General features: G+C 62.9%; 2 protein-coding genes across 4 annotated transcripts; one reads left to right on the top strand and one right to left on the bottom strand.

Moving 5' to 3' along the window:
• Positions 1–1,029: 1,029 nt before the first annotated feature.
• LOC131582201 (2'-5'-oligoadenylate synthase 1-like) lies at positions 1,030–5,256 on the top strand. Its single transcript, XM_058845127.1, has 6 exons — positions 1,030–2,063; positions 2,219–2,516; positions 2,595–2,770; positions 2,853–3,094; positions 3,180–3,315; positions 3,400–5,256. Exons 1-6 carry the CDS (start codon positions 1,869–1,871, stop codon positions 3,901–3,903), a joined length of 1,551 nt encoding a protein of 516 aa, XP_058701110.1. The 5' UTR covers positions 1,030–1,868; the 3' UTR covers positions 3,904–5,256.
• SEMA3B (semaphorin 3B) lies at positions 5,213–16,824 on the bottom strand. 3 transcript variants are annotated; one of them, XM_058845124.1, is made up of 18 exons: positions 16,661–16,824; positions 9,812–9,939; positions 8,861–9,018; positions 8,720–8,782; positions 8,512–8,631; positions 8,344–8,437; positions 8,136–8,255; positions 7,685–7,830; positions 7,478–7,592; positions 7,331–7,400; positions 7,102–7,246; positions 6,774–6,993; positions 6,593–6,684; positions 6,379–6,420; positions 6,127–6,284; positions 5,960–6,015; positions 5,744–5,883; positions 5,213–5,660 (listed from the first exon to the last, which is right to left on the bottom strand). In XM_058845124.1, exons 1-18 carry the CDS (start codon positions 16,807–16,809, stop codon positions 5,220–5,222), a joined length of 2,457 nt encoding a protein of 818 aa, XP_058701107.1. In that variant the 5' UTR covers positions 16,810–16,824; the 3' UTR covers positions 5,213–5,219. The 3 variants fall into 3 exon arrangements, with proteins under 3 accessions (XP_058701107.1, XP_058701108.1, XP_058701109.1); XM_058845125.1 differs by lacking the exon at positions 16,661–16,824 and adding an exon at positions 16,115–16,654; XM_058845126.1 differs by lacking the exon at positions 16,661–16,824 and adding an exon at positions 11,513–11,579.
• Between the last annotated feature and the right edge of the window lie 1,021 nt (positions 16,825–17,845).

The raw sequence follows: 17,845 nt of genomic DNA, 5'->3' as shown, positions 1-17,845 counted from the left end.
TGGGGACAGCAGGGAATTGGTGGAGCCTTCCTGTACCCCGACACTTGAACGGTACAAGAGCCATATTTTAACCACATATGCCTCGATTTGGCTGGGACAACCCCCAGGTGTGAATAAAGAATGCCTCTTGTCATGCTCATCTTTGTGTCCTGGTCTTGCTCTTCAGGCTGCACCGGCCAGGTGTGAAATGCTCATGACACCTGTCCCTGCCTACAGCTCTGCCCCTGTCTCTAACCCTGTCCCCAGTGCTTCTCCCCTCCCTGCCTCTCCTGATATCCCTGGCCCTGCCTGTACCCCTGCCTTGTTGTCACCCAGCACCAAGGGGACACCTACCCCTGCTCCTGCCTGCATCCTTGACCTGGCCATTTGCTGCTGCTGCTGACAATCACAGAATCACTGGGTTGGAAGAGACGTCTAAGATCATGGAGTCCAACCCATGCCCTAACACCTCAACTAGACCATGCCACCGAGTGCCACATCCAGTCTTTTCTTAAACACATCCAGGGATGTTTTTAACCTAACCCTAACTCCACCACCTCCCAAGGCAGATGATTCCAGTACTTTATCACCCTTTCCATAAAAAACTTTTTCCTAATATCCACTATCTCTGCTTCTGTCCTTGTCCCTGCTCCTGACTATATCCCTGTCCCTGACCATGTCTCCTCTGCCCAGTCTGTATCTCTGTCCCTGACCCCAAATGGACCCTATCTCCCTTCTACTCCTATCCCTGCCCCTGCTGCTGATCTTTGCCTGCCCCATCCTTGTCCCTATCCCTGTCCCTCCCTCTCTTCCTCCCTCTCCCCAGCCCCTGCCTGTCTCCTTCCCCTTTTTCCTCCTGTCCCTATTCCCTATCCTCTTCCTCTTCCCATTCTTGCCAGCCCCTGCTCCCAGGAGCACACTCCCCTTCTGCCTACAGAAGCCCCAGCCCATCCTCCTGGCCCTGCGCCGAGTTCCCGAGTGTGACTTTCTGTTATTTGGCTCTTCCCACTTTATTCGGGCCAGGAGGGCAGTAGCGGGATCGATCCTTTGCAGTTTCGTTTCCAGCTCGGCAGAGCCAGAAACTGAACTTGCGTCCGAAACAGAAACTGAAACTCTCATTTTCCCATCTTAAGGCAGCACGGACCTCAACACGCTACGGATCCTACCCGCTGCCTCCTGCTCCCGGGAGCAAGGGGCACCGAGGGCTCTGGTGATGCTGGCACCGGCTGCATCGCACGGCAAGGGAGGGCACCAGCCTCCTTGGTGATGCTGGGCTGGCATCAGCTGTGTCCCACTGACGGTGTTGACACCAGGACCCACGGTGAAACTGGTTATGTCTGCATCTCACTGCCTACAGTGATGCCAGGGCATCTGCTGACACTGGTGACAGCCTCATCCCATTGCCCGTGATGGCACCATGGCACAGCATGTCCCAGATGTCCCAGCACCGCCTGTGCCCCAGCCCGGACACTTGAGCCCCCAGCAGGGGACTGGTGCCGGCGGTGGGGCTCTGCCTTTGTCAGGCTGGGCACCAGCGAGAGACCCTGTGTCACCGAAAGCACCGGGGCCATGAGGTCCCACAGCACCCCAGAGCCTGGCCAGCTGCCTGTCTGCCACCACCACCCCAGCTGGATGCCAGGGTGACGCGCAGCCACTCCTGCCCCCTCCCAGCCCCCGCAGTGGTGGCACCAGAGACACCCGGGGGATCTCGTGGGAACCACCTGGAACCACCTTAAGTTCCCAGCGGTGACGCATCGGGGCGGTGGCCCGGGAAGGTTTAAAAGCTGCTGCAGACAGGAGCAGGCTGTGGGAGGAGAGAGCTGCAGGCAGGGATAGACGTAGGAAGCAGCAAGTCAGAAAAGGGCAAAGGAAGAGACACACCTGTCAGCATGGAATGGAGCCAGGTGCTATCCGGGGATGGACTGAGAACAGTTACCACCAAGAACCTGGATAGCTGGATCATGGACAACCTGCAGCCCAGCACAGCTTTCTCCAAGCAGGTGAAGGACACAGTGGGGCGAATATGTGAATTCCTGAAAACGACCTGCTTTGGGGGTAAAATCAGCGTCCAAAAGACCGTCAAGGTGAGTGCTGCCTGGCTTGGGGGCCAGCTGCCACCCCTGCTGCCACCCTTTCCACTGTCCCATGCTCCAGCTCCCGCCCTGCCTCAGTTTCCCTTGGCAGCTCCAGGAGTGGTGGCAACCAAGTGGTGCTGAGCAGGCAGGGTCTCTCTCTGCAGGGTGGATCAACAGGAAAGGGTACAGCTCTGAAGAAAAACTCTGATGCTGATGTGGTGCTCTTCCTCAGCTGCTTCCTCAGCTATGAGGATCAGAAAATGAACCGAAAGGATATCCTGGATTTGATCAAGGAAAGGCTGAAGGCCTGCAGGGAGAGCTTGCGGTTTGATGTGTTCATCAGTGAGCCCAGGTACAAGGGTCCTGACAACATGCCGCGCTCCCTCAGCCTTACTCTGTCCTCCAAGGAGACAGAAGAAGAGTCCACTGATATGGACATCCTGCCTGCCTATGATGCTTTGGGTAAGGGCTGCAGGCTGGCACAGGGACAGGCAGTGATGTCAGTGATGGATGGCTCTCACCCTCCTTTTCACTCCACAGGGCAGGTGACCCAGGATGCCCCACCAAATCCAGAAGTGTATGTGAGGCTCCTGTATGCCTCCAGACACCCCGGGGAGTTTTCCCCCTGCTTCACTGAGCTGCAGAAGAAGTTTGTGAAACGTTGCCCTGCCAAGCTGAAGAACCTCCTGCGCCTGGTCAAGCACTGGTACAAAGAGGTGAGAGGCTGCCCAGATTTCCCAGGTCCAAATAGACACCCATCCCAGCCAGCTCTCACCCCCATCTCTGTCTTCTCTCCAGCTGCTGAATCCACAGTACCCCGATGTGGACCTGCCCCCTAAATATGCCCTGGAGCTGCTGACCATCTATGCCTGGGAGGAAGGCACAGAATCCTGTGACTACTTTGACACAGCTCAGGGCTTCCGCACGGTGCTGGAACTGCTGTGCCGGCACCGGGAGATCTGCATCTACTGGGAGAAGTACTACTCGCTCCAGCACAGAGAGATTGGTGCCCATGTCAAGGGGTTGCTATGCAGATCCCGGTGAGGACCGTGCCCAGTAGGGTTGTCCCTGCTGGCCCCATGGTACTGCCATGGACTGACAGCAATGCCCACTCTGTGTTTGCAGCCCTGTCATCCTGGACCCTGCTGACCCCACGGGGATCCTGGGCCAAGACAAGAACTGGAACGTGATGGCAGAGGCAGCTGCCAGCTACTGCTACTCACTGCCCTGCCTTGCAAATGTCCAGCCCTGGAATGTGCAGGTAAGGCTGCCTGAGCCTGTGAGCATCACACTCCCCCAGCCCTACCCCTGCTGTCTTTGCCCATTCGCTCTCCTGTCCCTGCAGCCAGCCCGGCCCGTGACCATCGAGGTGGTGCAACTGTCAGGCATCAAACTGACGAGGTGTGTCAGCCCCTACACCACCATCGGGCAGCTGAAAGAGATGATCCAGCAGAATTGGGGCATCCCAACATACACACAGCGCCTGGCACAGCAAGAGTCAGGCAGAAGCAGCATCATCCTACAGGACTGCGATACCCTGGCCACATACGGCATCTTCTACAACACCACGCTGGTGCTGCTGCAGACTGAGCCCCAGAAGATGCAGGTCTTGGTCAAGGATGATAAGAATCGGACCACTACCTACACGGTGCTGCCCACCGACACAGTCCGACAGCTGAAGGAGCAGATCCAGGCTCGGCAAGGGCCTTCTGCCACAGAGCAGCGCCTGACCTATGGCTCCAGGGAGCTGGAGGACCAGCACACGCTGGCACACTACGACGTCAAGCCCATGAGCACCATCTTCATGCTCCTGCGGCTCCGGGGGGGTGCAGACCCCCAGCTCCCCTAGTTCCCTGCCTGCTTGCACTCCTGAGCATTTCCCTCAGCACCAGCCCATGCCCCTGTGTGCCCTCCTGTCATGCTGGAAATAAATACGTTGTAGATCCTTGTGCTGCTTGCTCTGTTGGGGACAGTGACAGGTGTCACATGGTGTGGTCAAAGGGGTTGGGGTCATCAAGCCTTTGGAATGAGGGGGGACCTCAATGCCACAAGCTGCTGGGATGGCACAGGGACATAGAGGTGCAGTGAAGTAGTGCTCCTTGAGCCCAGGGTGCTTGGTGGGATCAGGGATGCCAGCCTGCTGCCAGCTGGACCTGAGGAGAAAAAACCAGCTCCTTTCTCTGCCTGCTCCTGCCTGCACCACTGCCTGCCTGTGCTCGTACCGGGGGCTCAAGTGTCCAGGCTGGGGTGCAGCCAGTGCTGGGACATGGTTTGTGCTGGTAGCATGGTGTCACGAGAGGCTGTGGGATGTGGCCAGTGCCACCAAGGGTCCTGATGCCAACGCAGACAGCAGGAGGCAGCAGACTCCGAGGTCACCTTCGGTCACTGCCTCAACTGCTGCCTGTTGGCACTGGGGAAGTTTGGTTTTCATCTTCCAGAAATCAAAGTGGAGCTGAAAGCACAGGGAGCTGGAAGCCTGGGGGAAACCCGTCAACCTTGGCAATGTCCCTGCAAGTCTTGTTTCCCCTCAGCCCTCCAGTGTTGCTGAACATCCCACCCCTCTAGGCTTGGGATGCCAGCGTGGTGGCACATCAGGCTGCCCCCCAAGTGCTTCCTGGGGCTCTGGGTCAGATGCACGACCCTGGGCGGCTGAATCTGCTTTATTGTGCTCAATTAGTACAAGGTCCCCTGTGCCACTCTTCTACACCCAGGGCGGTGGGTGCCACCTTTATGCCCCCCCCTCTTTGTGCCCCCCTCCTCCTGCTGGGCCCCTGTGTCCCACCAGTGCCTGTCCTGCCCCTCCGTGCTCCCACTCCTGCCTGTAGCCCTTTTGGGACCCGAGCGTGACCCTGCCGTGCCGTCCTCCCGCAGTGCCATGCTGGGGTGGGGGCACTGCCTGGCCCTGCAGGTTTACATTCATCGTAACAGTCGTTAATAAATATTTCGGTGACTCTGCGATGCCGGCAGCCGGCTGGGTCCCCACCGGTGTTGGAGCCGGTGGCAAGGGCAGTCGGCAGACCCTCGGGGGGCTGCTCAGCCCGGCTGCCCTCCTGCGGCCCCGGAGCCTCAGTGCCCCCGCAGTGCTGCCGGCAGAGCGGCCGAGGCTGTGCCCCACCTGCGGCCCCGCTCCGAGGCAGAGCCCGGCGCCCGGGGCCGACCCCCGGGTCACCAGGGGGATGCGCTGCGGGGGCCGCGCTCGGCCCGCGGCCCCTCGTGGGTTCGCCGCCGGCGGGCTCTGCGCGCCTCCTCACCCTGCCCGCGGCCGGGGGGCCCAGCGGGAGCGCGGGGCGGTGCAGGGGATCTTCCCCGGCTCCACAGCCTCTGGCAGACCTTGTCCGTGGCTGCCAGCGACGGGCGCTCCACTAGCTGGAGGAAGTCCCGGTACCAGACCTTGCGTCCGGGGATGCCGGCGGCGAGCTGGGGGTCTCCGGCAGATGCCACGCCCGTGGCCTGCCAGGCGCCGATCACCTCGAGGGAGAGCCGCAGCAGGGGCTGGGTGAAGCCGTGCTCGGTGGCGTGGCAGAGGTAGAGGCCGGCGTCGGCGCGCTGCACGCTGCGCAGCAGGACACCCCGCTCCGTCCGCACCACACGCTCGTCCATCCGCACCTGCAGCAGCCGTGGGGACGGGCGGTCAGCTCGGCATGGCACGGCACAGTCCCACCGGCACTACCTACCTAGGGAGAGCCTACCTCACGCTGGGGATCATTCGGGGTGCGCTGGTGTGTCCAGAGGATGTGGGCTTGCAGGGATTTGGGGATGCACTCCAGAAAGACGGTGCTTCCCTCCACCCCGTAGAGTTGCTTCTGGGGGACGGTGTCCCGCCTGGGATCTGCGGGACACAGCCTGGCTCTCAGCGCCCCACCATGGCAGGGTTGTCCCCAGACTCTAGCTGGGTCCCAGCTCACCTTCAGAGCAAAGCACGTTGGGGTCCCCATTGCGGACGTCCTGCCGGCGGAAACGCCTGAGGGAAGGTGATGGAGGAGCAGGGGCTGCAGCAGCGTCATCTGTGCTCCTCACAATGGCCTCGGGGCAGGCTGCCTGCCCCAGCACTACACCCTGGCACGGCACCTACCTCTTGGTGTTGGGCACGTAGCGGGTGCAAGTGTTGCCATCCCAGGCGCAGTATGGGTCCCGGGCCAGGCAGCACTCGGCACAGGCTTTGCCGTAGGCACCGCAGCGGTGCAGGGGCAGCTGGGCCAGCGCTGTGGCTGAGCCAGCATAGAGCTGATGCTGGGGAAAGAGCAGAGCTGAGCACTCCCGTGCTGTGGCACAGGGCTAGGCAGAGCCACGGTGGACATGGGAATGCCCAGAGATCCCCCCTTACCCGCTTGGAGGAGAGCTGCAGGCTGGTGATGGGGGAGGCATCCTGTGGGCAGAGCATGGGCAGGAGTTAAGGGCACAAGGGGGAACCCGGGTATGCAGCCTCCTGGCTCCACAGCCTGGCGGCTGGAGTGCCCTGGCACAACCCAGAGCATGGACAGCACATGGGGGTGCTGTGGGGAAATCTGACTGGTGGGATGCAGAACCCTGACCCTCACCTGGAAGACCTGCAGCTCCTCCAGCAGCAGTGGCTCCATGCGGTGCCAGCTCTCCTTGGGCACTGAGACCACCTTCAGCACTGTGCCCACATCTGCAGGCAGGGAGGGGTGAGGCCACGGGTCCCAGCCCCAGCATCCCCCTGCTTTCCCTCACTGGCCCATCCCTGGGGTCACTACATGCCTGTGCCAATGAAGAGGACATCGTACTGGCCGTCAGCAGCAGTGACACGGTCCACAGCGATGCGGGTGAAAGTGTAGGGCACGGTGGCTTGCAGGAAGAGGGGACGCTGGCCATGGGGCAAGACAGGGTTATACATCAGCGGGTGGTGACGGGCAAACTGGATCACCTCGTCTGGGAAGTCCTTGGTGGAGCCAAAGGTGCCAAAGGTTTTGCTGGGGCACTGCGGGGAGACAGCACTGGCTAAGCAGGGTCTCACACCCCACTGCCCCAACCCCAGGCAGTAGCATCCCACTGGTGGCACCAGCCAGGACAGCCCCACACCACGTACCATGCCTGGGCGGGGGTACGGCACACGCCCCTGGTATGACACCCACTGGTAGTTGGGACCTTCCTTGTGTGCAAAGGGGCCCAGGAAAGCCCGGCGGATGTCAGCCATGGTGTAGACACAGACAGCTGAGCCTTGGAAAACAGAGCTGGTGGGAGAGAGAGGGCAAAGATGTGAGGAGGCAAGGGGGGCACCACTGGATATGTGCAGGGTACTGGGGAGGGGGCTTGACCTGGAAGTGGAGAAGATGGCATAGACCAGAGGGTTGCGCTTGTCTCTTGTCTGCAACAGGAAAACATCCCCTGCAAGCAGGGAAGGTGTCAGTGCTGCCAGTGTTGCCCACAGCTACACTGGTGGGGTCGCATCCCCGTTTACTCACGGAGCTCATCAAAGTGGGTGTCTGCCCCGTCAGGTCCTGGCACGGCACAGACGAGCCGAGCCTTCAGGAATGTCGTCCACTTGTTCACCAGGCTGCGCTGCCCGCCCATGTCATTCTGCCAGGGAAAGGAGGACACCGGTGTCAGCAGCAGCAGGTGGCACCCTGGGCACCCCGACCCCCAGCCCACCTGCCCATGGATGCTCTCACCCGGCAGATTTGGCCGATGCGGGCAAAGCTGATCTTGCCCAGCCCCTGCTGCCGTTCAACTGCCATCTCACGGAAGAAGAAGTAGATCTTGTCATCGTCGGGGTCCTCACTCTCTGGCACCCAAAAAACGGCCACGAACTTGGGCTCTGGGGACAGAGAGGGGTGGTGCTTCCAATGCCTCCACTAACTCTGCTCCCCAGCGACTGTTGGAGTCCCAGGGGAGGGTGCAGAACCAACCCTGCCCAGCTGCAGAGCAGAGTGAGGATGGGATTCCCTCCAGACATCGGTGGGGACACAGGAACCCCTGAAATCACCCTCTGGAGGCAGTGAAGGACAATGTACATCTGAGCCTGAGAGAATCATTGCCCTGATACCTCCAGGCAGCAGCACTGCTGTGCCAGGGTGCCAGTGGTCCCCCCCGCCCCCTACCCTCCCAGTCCCCAGCACTGACCATTGAGCCAGCGAGAGTCATGCTGCTCCGTGCGGATGGAGGGACGTCGGCCCAGGCTGCGGAAGATGGTAAAGTCACGGCCCATCAGATCGGTGGCCACCCCAGAGTAGAGCTCCTCGCCTGGCAGGCACCGAGGGAAGCGTTATAGGGGACCCTCCGGCACCCCTGTGCCACGCTGCACCCAGTAGCAGGCTCAGAATGCCCTTACCCACAAGGACAGAGGCGGCTGTATGCCGGGGGTCATACGGGCTCTTCCCCTTGCCATCCTCAATGTGGCGTGGGTCCAGCTTGAAAACAGGCTCCTGGAGAGGGGTAAGGATGGGAGATGGGCAAGTGGCAGCAGCTGGGGGCTGTGGTGGTGCCAGGGGAAGCTCACTTCTGCATGCTGGCCAGCCTCGACGAAGGCACAGACTGGGTGGAAGGCACCAGTGCCACAGGCGTACAGGTGGGTCCGGTTGTAGGGGTGCAGGATCTTCACAAAGTTCATGCACTCAGCCTGGGGATGGAGGGAATGAAGGGTGAGGTAGTGCTGGGGCAGGTCCCTGGCACAGTCCAGCCATCCCACAACACGCCCCCTCGCTCACAGTGATGTCCTTGCCGGCCCAGTTGCATTCTTCCCTCCACTCCACGGGAGCTGGCCAGTAGATCTGCAAGTGGAAAAGGGGATTCTCACAGCACCTGGTGCATGGGCACTGCCCCACCAGCATGTCCCCCCGCCCCATTACCTTCCTATCCCGCCGGCTGATGTCATCCAAGGCCAAAGACAGGAGGTGGTTCTGGGCGCCCACAAAGAGACGGCCGCGCTCCTCGTCCAGCAGCAGGGCCTCGTAGCAGCAGGAGTGCTCCAGCGAGAAAAGGCGCAGCCCATGGCGAGCCCGCAGCTCTGCCGGGACCCACCAGCACTGCTCAGCCCGGCCCCGCCACTGCCTGTCCATCTCCACCGCCTGGGACACGCTCCGAGGCTGCCCGGGTCAGGCCACGGCCCCCTGCCATGCCATCCCCTCCCCCAAACCTGTCCCACTGGCTTGACTAGGTTCACCAAGCCCTTGTGTGTCCAGCATTCATCCCCATGCCAGCCCCACACCCACCCCTGTGTCCCCCGAGACTCACCCCCAAACCACTCAGCAATGATTCCCGTGCCACTCGGCACCCATCTCTGCACCGCTCACCCGGCAGCCGGGGAGAAGGGGCCATTCCCTGCCCCGCAGAGCTAATCCCACCGTGGCGGGAACAAACAGCTCTTTGTCAGGCTGGGAGGAGAGCTCTTGCTGAGACCTGCCGCTGGACAAAGCCCCCTGCACCGTGCTGGAGCCCGTGGAGCGGCCACTCAGGGCTCAGCTCCCCAGCTGGCACGACATTCCCGACAGGTATGGCACAGCTGTGGCTAGGGAGTGCCACCATGGTGCACACAGGATAGGGGCACCTGAGCCAGCACATGCCGGGAGTGAGGTCCCAAGGACAGGCAGGTGGCCCCGGAGGGACTGGAATATGGCAGCCAGTCCAAGACCTGATAGCCCGTGGGGAGGGCAGCAGCAGTGCTGGGGATGTGCCGGTGCTGGGGTTTTGCACCCCTCCCACCCTGCTGCGCCCCAGGATACTCCCATCCCTCGGGATGATGCTGGGTGCTGCTGACACGTAACCAGTGCACCCCCACCCTGCCCGTGTCCCATGCTCACCGGGGAAGGACAGCTTGAGGCGGGGGGTGGCAGCAGGTGGGGGGCGGCCAGCGCCGAGGCCGCGCAGCAGAAGCAGGAGCAGGAGCAGCGTGCGGCTCATGGCCGGGGTCTGGCTGGTGGCGCCGCGGCTGGGGCAGAGAAACAAGACCTCAGCTCGGGTTACAGCCCCCTCCCCACAGCCCCCAGACCAAGAGCCCTCCCCGATGCCGCCAACGGTGTCTGGAGAGCCCTGAGCATCGGCATAGGGCAACTCCAGGCATGGCATGAGGGGATTCCCCACTGGGCTCAACCTGGCAGTTGGAGGGGATGTGAGCCAGGCACATCCCTCCCTATTTTTAAGCCCCCATTAATCCAACCTCAAACATAATGGGCTTCGGAAACACCCCTCCTGCTCCTGCCCGTGGGGAAAGAGAGGCAGCCCAGCCAAGCAGCATCCAGCCCTGCCCATGCCTGTCTGAGCCCACCAGCAGGATTGTACTGGGCTCTGCCATTCCTGCCTGCAAGCACAGAGCTGTCCTATAGGAATGGGGACAAGGACAGAGCAAACACCGAAGTGGTGACAACCATGTAATAGGGCACCGTGGGTAGTCAGTGGACTCCTGAGCACTGGGCAAGCTGTCCATGATGGTAGTCATGGGGTCATATGCCTCAGTTTTCCCCACTGCTAGAGCCCCACCGTTAGCCCCTGGCCTTTCTTGTATCACCAGGCAAATGGGAGCAGGATTTTGGGGGGCTCTGGCTAAGCAGGTGCCCACAATACCCGGAGGGGCCCATGATGGTGTGTTTGCCACACTGATGGTTGCCCACCACGAGGTAGGGAAGTCCTCCTCTGGCAACAGCATGCTCTCCCTTGGGGAGAGGGAGGTGATGGTTATCAGGGCACCGTGCCAGAACACAGATCCCACCGTGCCCCCTGGCCGTGCTGCAGTGCCCTGTGCAAGGCACAAACTGAGATATGCCGGTCATCAGCCCCTGTGGGTCTCACCCGTGGCACAGCCACTGGGGCCTCACCAGGACACCGGTGACAACCAAAGCCCCACCACAGCCCTGGGGCTCGGTGCAATCGCCGCAGGCTCTCTACCCTGCCTGAGCTGGGAGGGTCACATATCCATGGCATGGACTGGGGCTCCTGCGGGCAGGGCAGCCTCTCCAGGCTGGCCGGTGGAGGTGAGCCCGGGGCAGGCAGCGGGCAGCGCACGGGGCCCGGCTGGGCGCAGTGCCGGGTAAGGCTGCCCGGTGTCCCGGCACGAAGGCGGTCGGCGCTAATGGCATTTACAGAGGCGCCGGGATGAGGCGCGGGACCCGCCGGGCTCTGGCAGCCCCGACGGCTGCCGCCAGCCAGGGCCGTGCCGGGGCACGGGGGCTGCCCCCTGCCCTCGGCTGCCGAGCGGCCGGGACAGACCCCCCGGGCGCGGACCCGCGTGGCTCTGGTTCGGCTGGCACGGGCAGCCGGCCGGGGGGCGGGCGGGCAGCAGCGGCAGCACCACAGACCCTCGGTGCCAACCCTGGCAGCTCCGGATCCAGCCCGCGAAACTCCCCGGGCGAACCCCGACGCCAGCCCTCCGGTGCCAGAGGGGACACGAACCCCACCGCGAGCCCCCCCGCTACCAGCACGGGCAGCCCCCCCGACGGCAGCGCACAGACCCCATCCCGGGACACTCCCCGGCCACCCCCGTACCCTGCCGGGCCCCCGACACCCACCTGTGTCCCGGCTCGGCTCGGCTCGGTCCGGCCCCGCCCGCCGCGTCCGCCGGGAGGGAGCGGGGCGGCCCCGCGGGGCGGGGCGGGGCGGGGTCGGGGGCGCGCACAGGGACACGCACACGTGTGTACGAACACACGAGCGGACACGCGGGCACCCTCGCACATACACACACCCACGGCCACTCACGCACCCCCCGTGCTGCCACCCCCGTGACTCGCGGTGACACTCATGGGGACACCCACGGTGACCCCGCTGCCCCCGGGGCAGAGCTGAGGATGCCAAGCTCGGAGCACGTCTGGCTCAGCGCAGGAGTGGTGGCGGGGCTCCCTCCTCGCCGGGACAGGCACTTGCCCGTCCGGGTGTGGGGGCCGTGCCGGAGGGTGCCGAGGCCGTACCGGGGGTACGGGGGGCCGGTCCCGCGCCCCGTTCAGCTGCAGCCCAGATGTCTGGCCCAAGCCCAGCCCGGAGCAAACAAAATTCCTCCGCTGCCTCCCATTTTCCAGCTGCCGCTGCCAAGAATAGCAAGTGCCGAGTGGTGCCGGCAGCGGGGCCACGCGTGCCTCGGCGGGCAGGGCTCGGGGCGGGGGGAACACGAGCTGCCTTGGGGACCACACCTGCCTTGTTCTCCCCGTGCTCCTCACTGTCCCTACCTGCGGGTGCAGGAGTCCAGGAAGGCAGGTCCAGAACGAGTGGGGAGGCAGAGCTGCAGGCAGCAGAGTGTGCAGGCAGGTGCAGGGTGAGAGGAGAGGCAGGAGTGCGGGCAGAGGCGGGTGCGGGCAGGTGCAGGCAGTGGGTGCCAGCAGGCAGCGAGCGCAGGTGGGCTGGCAGTGAGCGCCAGCAGCGGGTGCAGGCAGGTCAGGTGCAGGTGCAGACAGGCAGCTGGCAGAGGCAGGCAATGATTTCAGCAGGAAGCCAGAGCCGGGCAGGCAGGCCAGCAGTAGGCAGAAGCTGTGCCAGGCAGGGTGCCCGGGAAATGCCCTTTTATCCTTCTGCCAGTAACCCTCGTGCTGCCAGCCCTGGTACTCTGGCACGCTGGCACGCTCTGTTCCAGCACCACCACTTGCTCTTCTAACTGCGCCACATTGCTGAGTGGCATCCAGCCCAGCCCAGCCCAGCTTTGTGGGCAGCAAGGAGAACAGAGATAGCCAAGGGACGGGTGGGGCAGCAGAGGAGGAGCTGGCACCGGTACTGCAGGGGTTACTCTGCTGTGAGACTTTGTCCAGCCACCAGCAGGACTTTGCGCTGGCTGGCCCCCACACGGGCATGGCCCCTGTGCCTACTGTCCCTGGATGGCGCTGAGACGGTGGGACAGGGATATCGTGCCCAGCCCTGCTCAGTGGGCACCTTCCTGTGCTATTCCAGCACCGTGCCTTAGTTTCCCTTCACCCAGTTGGGACTTTTCCAACTACCGCCACTCCCGGCAAGCGTGGCGAGGTGACCAGGTGACGTCACCACCACCCCAGCCCTGGAGCCCTGAGGGGACCTTGCTGGCAGCGGCTCCGCCTGGAGAAACCATCAAGCGTCAGAAGGGCCGGGCTTCCATCCCGGAAAAACCAGCGCGGGAGGGATGCGCCACGTCGGCCGCCGGCCACCCCTTCCTGCCCCACGGGGTGCTCCTGGCAGGCACCGGAGCCGCTGGGGACGATGGTGATTCCCATCTGGAATGGGCACCGCCAGTAGCATCCCTCATCCCGCACCCTGTACCAGCCCGCGGGAGGTTTCACAGCCAGGTACCGGTGGCCTGGCTCCCCGCCAGGGCGGGGGTGTCACTGCCGACGGCACCAGCAGGTGCTGGCGCTTTCGCTCTTTGATCCCGTCCCTGCCGCTGCCAGATCCGCACCCAGGGATCGCTGCCTCGGCCAAATCCCTCCCGGCGGTTCCGGCTCCGGCAAGCATCTGTAGCTCCGCCGGCAGCGCCCGAGCCCCCAGCGGTGTTAGCGGTAGGAAGCGGCTCCTCTCCACCTCCGCAGGGCTCCGGGGCGGAGCGGCAGCGGGCAACGGGCAAAGCTCCTGCATCTCCTGTGCCGGGGCTGAGCCAGCGGGGCATGGGATGTATCCGTGCCATCATGGAATGCGTGCCCAGCACCACCGGCTGCTGGATACCCTGCATTACAGAGAAGGACTGGCATCCGCTCGCCCTCAGCATGGGTACAAATCTCGCATCCCAAATGGGAATGGTACCTCACCAGAAGAAACGCTCGTGATTCTGTGGGGACCTGTGGGGTGACTCCCCCAAGGGTGTTACTGGGTGGTCCCCCATGTCCCTGGGGCCTAGAGAGCTTCCCTCTGCCCTGATGGAGCTATCATGGCTGAGGACATGGAAAACGCAAGGATCAAGGCGAGCTGCGTCATGACAGCTGGTGCCATAGGCATCCCTGTGACACATGGGCGTGGCACGGCACTGCTCCCCAGCCAAGGGATGGGTTTGTGCAGCACGGTGGCCTTTGCCAGCGCTGCCAGTGACACTGCCAACTTGTCAGCAGGGGAGGAGTGTGGCATCCTCACCCCTGCCTACATGCATGACCCGGGCATGGGGATATACTGCTCAAACTAGTATCTCCTGGGTCTGGACACCCCAAAAAGCTGTTGGTGGTTTGTGATGGCACTGAAGATGTGACTTTAGGACTTCTGTGGGAATCCATCTGTGGTGCATCCAAAATGTTGGGTCATGGGATGGCATCAGGCCTTGTGTGGATGCCACATTCCCGGTACAGGGGAAGGATACGCCGGGCAGGGGACAGAGCCCATGGCATCCCAAGTGTGCCAGTGTGAGGGCTTGGCTGGCAGCAAGGAAACATGCCTGAGATGGCTGCATCCTTGTGGCACGGCATGATGGCAGTGTCCCAGAGGGACACCAGCTCTAGTTTCATACCCTATCTGTAGATACACCTACCCTGACCCTGTGCCCACCCCCCACCATAGCACGCTGGTGAGACCCCAGCACCAGGGACCCCTGCGGCCCCAGTGCATTCCTGCCGGGATTAGGTACCGGCTCCCGGCACTGCCATGCTGGTGTAGCCCAGCTAATCCCTTTTTAATTGTCCCTACCCTGTGCTGGACTGATCTGGGCTGTCCAGGGGATGGAGGGATGGAGGTACTGTGTGCAGCTCAGTGCCTGAGCACCTGTGGGGTGCTGCCATCATGTGTCCCTTCTGTGGAACCAAGCCATGGGGTACATGGTGACCCTTTGGGGGAGTGATGGAGAAGAGGATGTCCATCCTCCAGGTGCAGAACAGTGCCTTTTTGGAAAGGGAAAGGGAGGGACCCTTGTCTTATAGGATCCTATCCTCCTGACTCAAGGTAACCATTTGCCCTTGGCTTTGTGTCTGCCAGCAGCCAAGTTCTGAGACAGGCAGAGGGGCCATGTGCCTTGCACTGAAAACCACCAAAGCTTCTCAAAACCATACATGGGGCAGGAGCAGGACACCCAGGCTTTCTGCCACCATCCAAGGACTCTCCCCACGCCAGCAGGAGGGCCGTAGGAGATGCTGGCTGAGCCCCTCTGCCTGCTGTCCAGCCCATGTCCTTTTGGCCCTGCCCTGAGCCACACCAACCAGAGGCATCTAGCTCTTTAGGCTTTAAAAATAGGCTGGTGTCCCTGCCATGGGGTCAGTAATTTTAGCCAGGGTGTGTCTTGTCAGGAAGCACGCGGTTCCATTCATCTCCTGCTGGCCTGGCTGCATCCACACCCAGGGCTGATGTCAGCCCCTCACTGCCCACTTGCTCATCCCTGCCCCAGGGCAAAGCAGTACAGCCATGGCCACCTTGGGCCCAGGCAATGTCTGGTGGGACGGTGAGGGTGGGGAAATGAGGACACGGGTGTCCAGCTGCTCCCCCTGACCTTTCCTGCTTCGTATCTTGGGCATCTTGCCCCCAAAGCTGGTGGCACCTGAGAGCACCCAGACCAGGCACTGGTGGAGTCCCGGCACCCTGCCCTCTTCTCTCACCCTTCTCCTCTCACCCTGGCCCCCCAACACAACAGCCACTTCAGATTGCCTCCCACGGTGCTCCCGGGGGGCTGTGCCGGCTGGGAAGGCTGCGGGGGCCGCCGCCGAGCATAATGGGGCTATTGATGGCCGAGCCAGCGGCCCCGGCACGGCACAATGGGGCCTTGTCTGCTGGCCCAGCTCCCGCTCCTGCCCAGCCCCGTGCCCAGCCTCAGGATACCCCCTTTCCCGATCGCCTCGGAGCTCACCAGGTGCCAGCCAGGGCAAACCCTGCCTTGACCGAGTCAGTGAGTACTGTGAAGGAGCAGCAGGTGGGAGGCCACCAGGTGAGCCCCCTTCCCATAAACCAGTGCCCAGGGAAGGAGCATTGCCTGGGAAACTTCCCAGCATGGTGGTGCTCATCCCTGCCACCCCTGCTGGGACAGGGCTGAGGGGTTCCTGCTCAGCTGTGGGGTGACAAGAGCAAGAAGGTGGTACATGCCCAATGATGCATTCATTTCCCTCTCCGGACCACGTCCGAGCCCACTGGCACCCGGTACCCACTGCGGGGAGGCAGGGAGCTCACTGCTTCCCAGGGACCTCCATCGTCCCAGCCCCCCAACGCCACGGCCCCCCTCAATGGGCCAGCCCGGTGCCCCAAATCCACCTTCTCACCTGCTGTGGTGCGTGGGCTCTGCCGGAGCTCGCCTGCCTCCTCGCCCGGCGGGTAAGCTGGGGCTCTGGCTGCCGCCTGCTCTTTAAACCCCAAATCCCCGGTGCTGGGCGCCAGTCCCGCCAGCGGCGGGGGTGGAGGGAGGGGATGCAAAGCCCCGGTCCCTGCTCCCGGGGCCGGCACCAACAAAAGGCAACTGTGTCGTGTGTCCTCCCTCTGCACCCAACGACCTGGCTGACCGCTTGGGAACAGCCCCTCGGGACCCCAGGGCTTTCTGGGGTGCTGCCGCCCCCTCTGCCTGCGCTGGAAAGGGAAGAGAGGTGCGAGCGAGCCTAGGAATCCCGATCGCAGTCGCGGTACATCCCGATGTCCCCAAGCACCCGTTCCTGCCTGCTCGGTCCTGTTCCTGCCTTGGAGGAGTGCCAGGGTGAAGGCGCTCATCACCGTCCCAGTGCCTCATCTGCTCCTGCAAAGCCCAGCCCAGCAGGGCTGGAGGGGGAGGAAGGGGATGTGGCTGCTGCCATGGTGCCCGTTCTGGGGGGACTCACCCCATGGTACCCCCATAGCTGCCGTGGGGCCGGGTGGCTGCCCGTGGAACATCCCTGCGGTCCGAAGGCCGAGCAGCCGGTGACGCCTCATTAATGTGGGGTAAATGTGTAACAAGTTCTCGGCTGGGCTGCGGCGGTTTGAGCCGCATGACTTCTCTCGCCTGCCCGGCATCCTGGGAACTGGGGATTTAGCGGCTCTATCGCAGTAAAAGCCGCTCAGCCAGGGCAGGAGGGAGAAGGAAAGTCCATCTTGTGGCTGGACACGCTGGGGTGTCCAGTGGTAGCTGGATGGAACAGAGTGGACAGTGTGCTAGGCTGGGCTGGGCACAAGCCCAGGGAGGGAGAGGATGATCTCAGCCCATCTACCCTCCAAGAGGGCATGAGGCGAGCGAGCCAGGGGAGCAAGGCTCTGTTCAGCAGTGCCTGCCAGCATGGGAAGCAATGGGCACCATTTTAATAAAAAAACAAAACAGGAAATTCCATCTGGAGGCAAGGGAATGTGTTTTTCTTCTGTGACAGTGGCCAGGTGCTGACACGGCTGTGCCAGAGGCTGCAGAGCATCCAGACACGAGGATCTGTGCCCAAGCAGCCGGCACCAGCAGAGCCACTCCTGCCGTGGGGTGGGCTCTGGACATCCAGGGACCCTGCCTATGCTGTGCCAGGCCCCAGACTCCGTCCTGGCAGCTGTGACCATGCAGATGGAGAGGGGCTGGAACATGATCCTGGGATGTCAGTGGCAGCACAGAGCTGGGCTCTTAGCGTGTTGTCCCAGAACAGACAGTGGATCACTGTGCCATGCCGTGCGGTGCCATGTGAAGCCCCAGGGCAGCTCCCAGTGTTGAGCTCCATGGAAAGCACTGGGGTGGCCAGAGGCCTCAGGAAACAGGTGACACCCTGGAGAGGTGCCAGGCAGCATGGCCATCACTTCCCATGGAATAGATTGAGGGACTGGATCTGTCCCACAGAGGGGCAGGCAGAGTTCTGGGGTGCAAGTAGGGGGAGAGGGCTTGTTGGGACACAGATCTGGGGGGATGTGGGCTGGAGTCACACGGGCGTGACAAAGCAGTGGGTGCTGGGGAAGCCCCAGTGGGGCCAGGCTGGATTCAGGCACGGGGCAGGCAGGCGTGGGCAGGGTCCGGGCCGTGGGCAAGCAGGGGGTGTGAGGGGGCGGGCAGTGGGCGGGCA

The sequence above is a fragment of the Poecile atricapillus genome, chromosome 9, assembly GCF_030490865.1.
Source record: "Poecile atricapillus isolate bPoeAtr1 chromosome 9, bPoeAtr1.hap1, whole genome shotgun sequence".
Classification (NCBI taxonomy): domain Eukaryota; kingdom Metazoa; phylum Chordata; class Aves; order Passeriformes; family Paridae; genus Poecile; species Poecile atricapillus.
This window is presented reverse-complemented; position numbering and strand designations above follow the sequence as displayed.

Excerpts from the sequence above, each read along its gene's own strand:
- LOC131582201 (XM_058845127.1), top strand. The coding sequence starts at position 1,869 with ATGGAATGGAGCCAGGTGCTATCCGGGGATGGACTGAGAACAGTTACC. Across the intron at positions 2,771-2,852 it reads TCAAGCACTGGTACAAAGAG|CTGCTGAATCCACAGTACCC; the intron begins GTGAGAGGCTGC and ends TCTTCTCTCCAG. Across the intron at positions 3,095-3,179 it reads GGGTTGCTATGCAGATCCCG|CCCTGTCATCCTGGACCCTG; the intron begins GTGAGGACCGTG and ends CTGTGTTTGCAG.
- SEMA3B (XM_058845124.1), bottom strand. The coding sequence starts at position 16,809 with ATGCGGCTCAAACCGCCGCAGCCCAGCCGAGAACTTGTTACACATTTA. Across the intron at positions 5,884-5,959 it reads CAACGTGCTTTGCTCTGAAG|ATCCCAGGCGGGACACCGTC; the intron begins GTGAGCTGGGAC and ends TGTGTCCCGCAG. Across the intron at positions 5,661-5,743 it reads CGAATGATCCCCAGCGTGAG|GTGCGGATGGACGAGCGTGT; the intron begins GTAGGCTCTCCC and ends CGGCTGCTGCAG.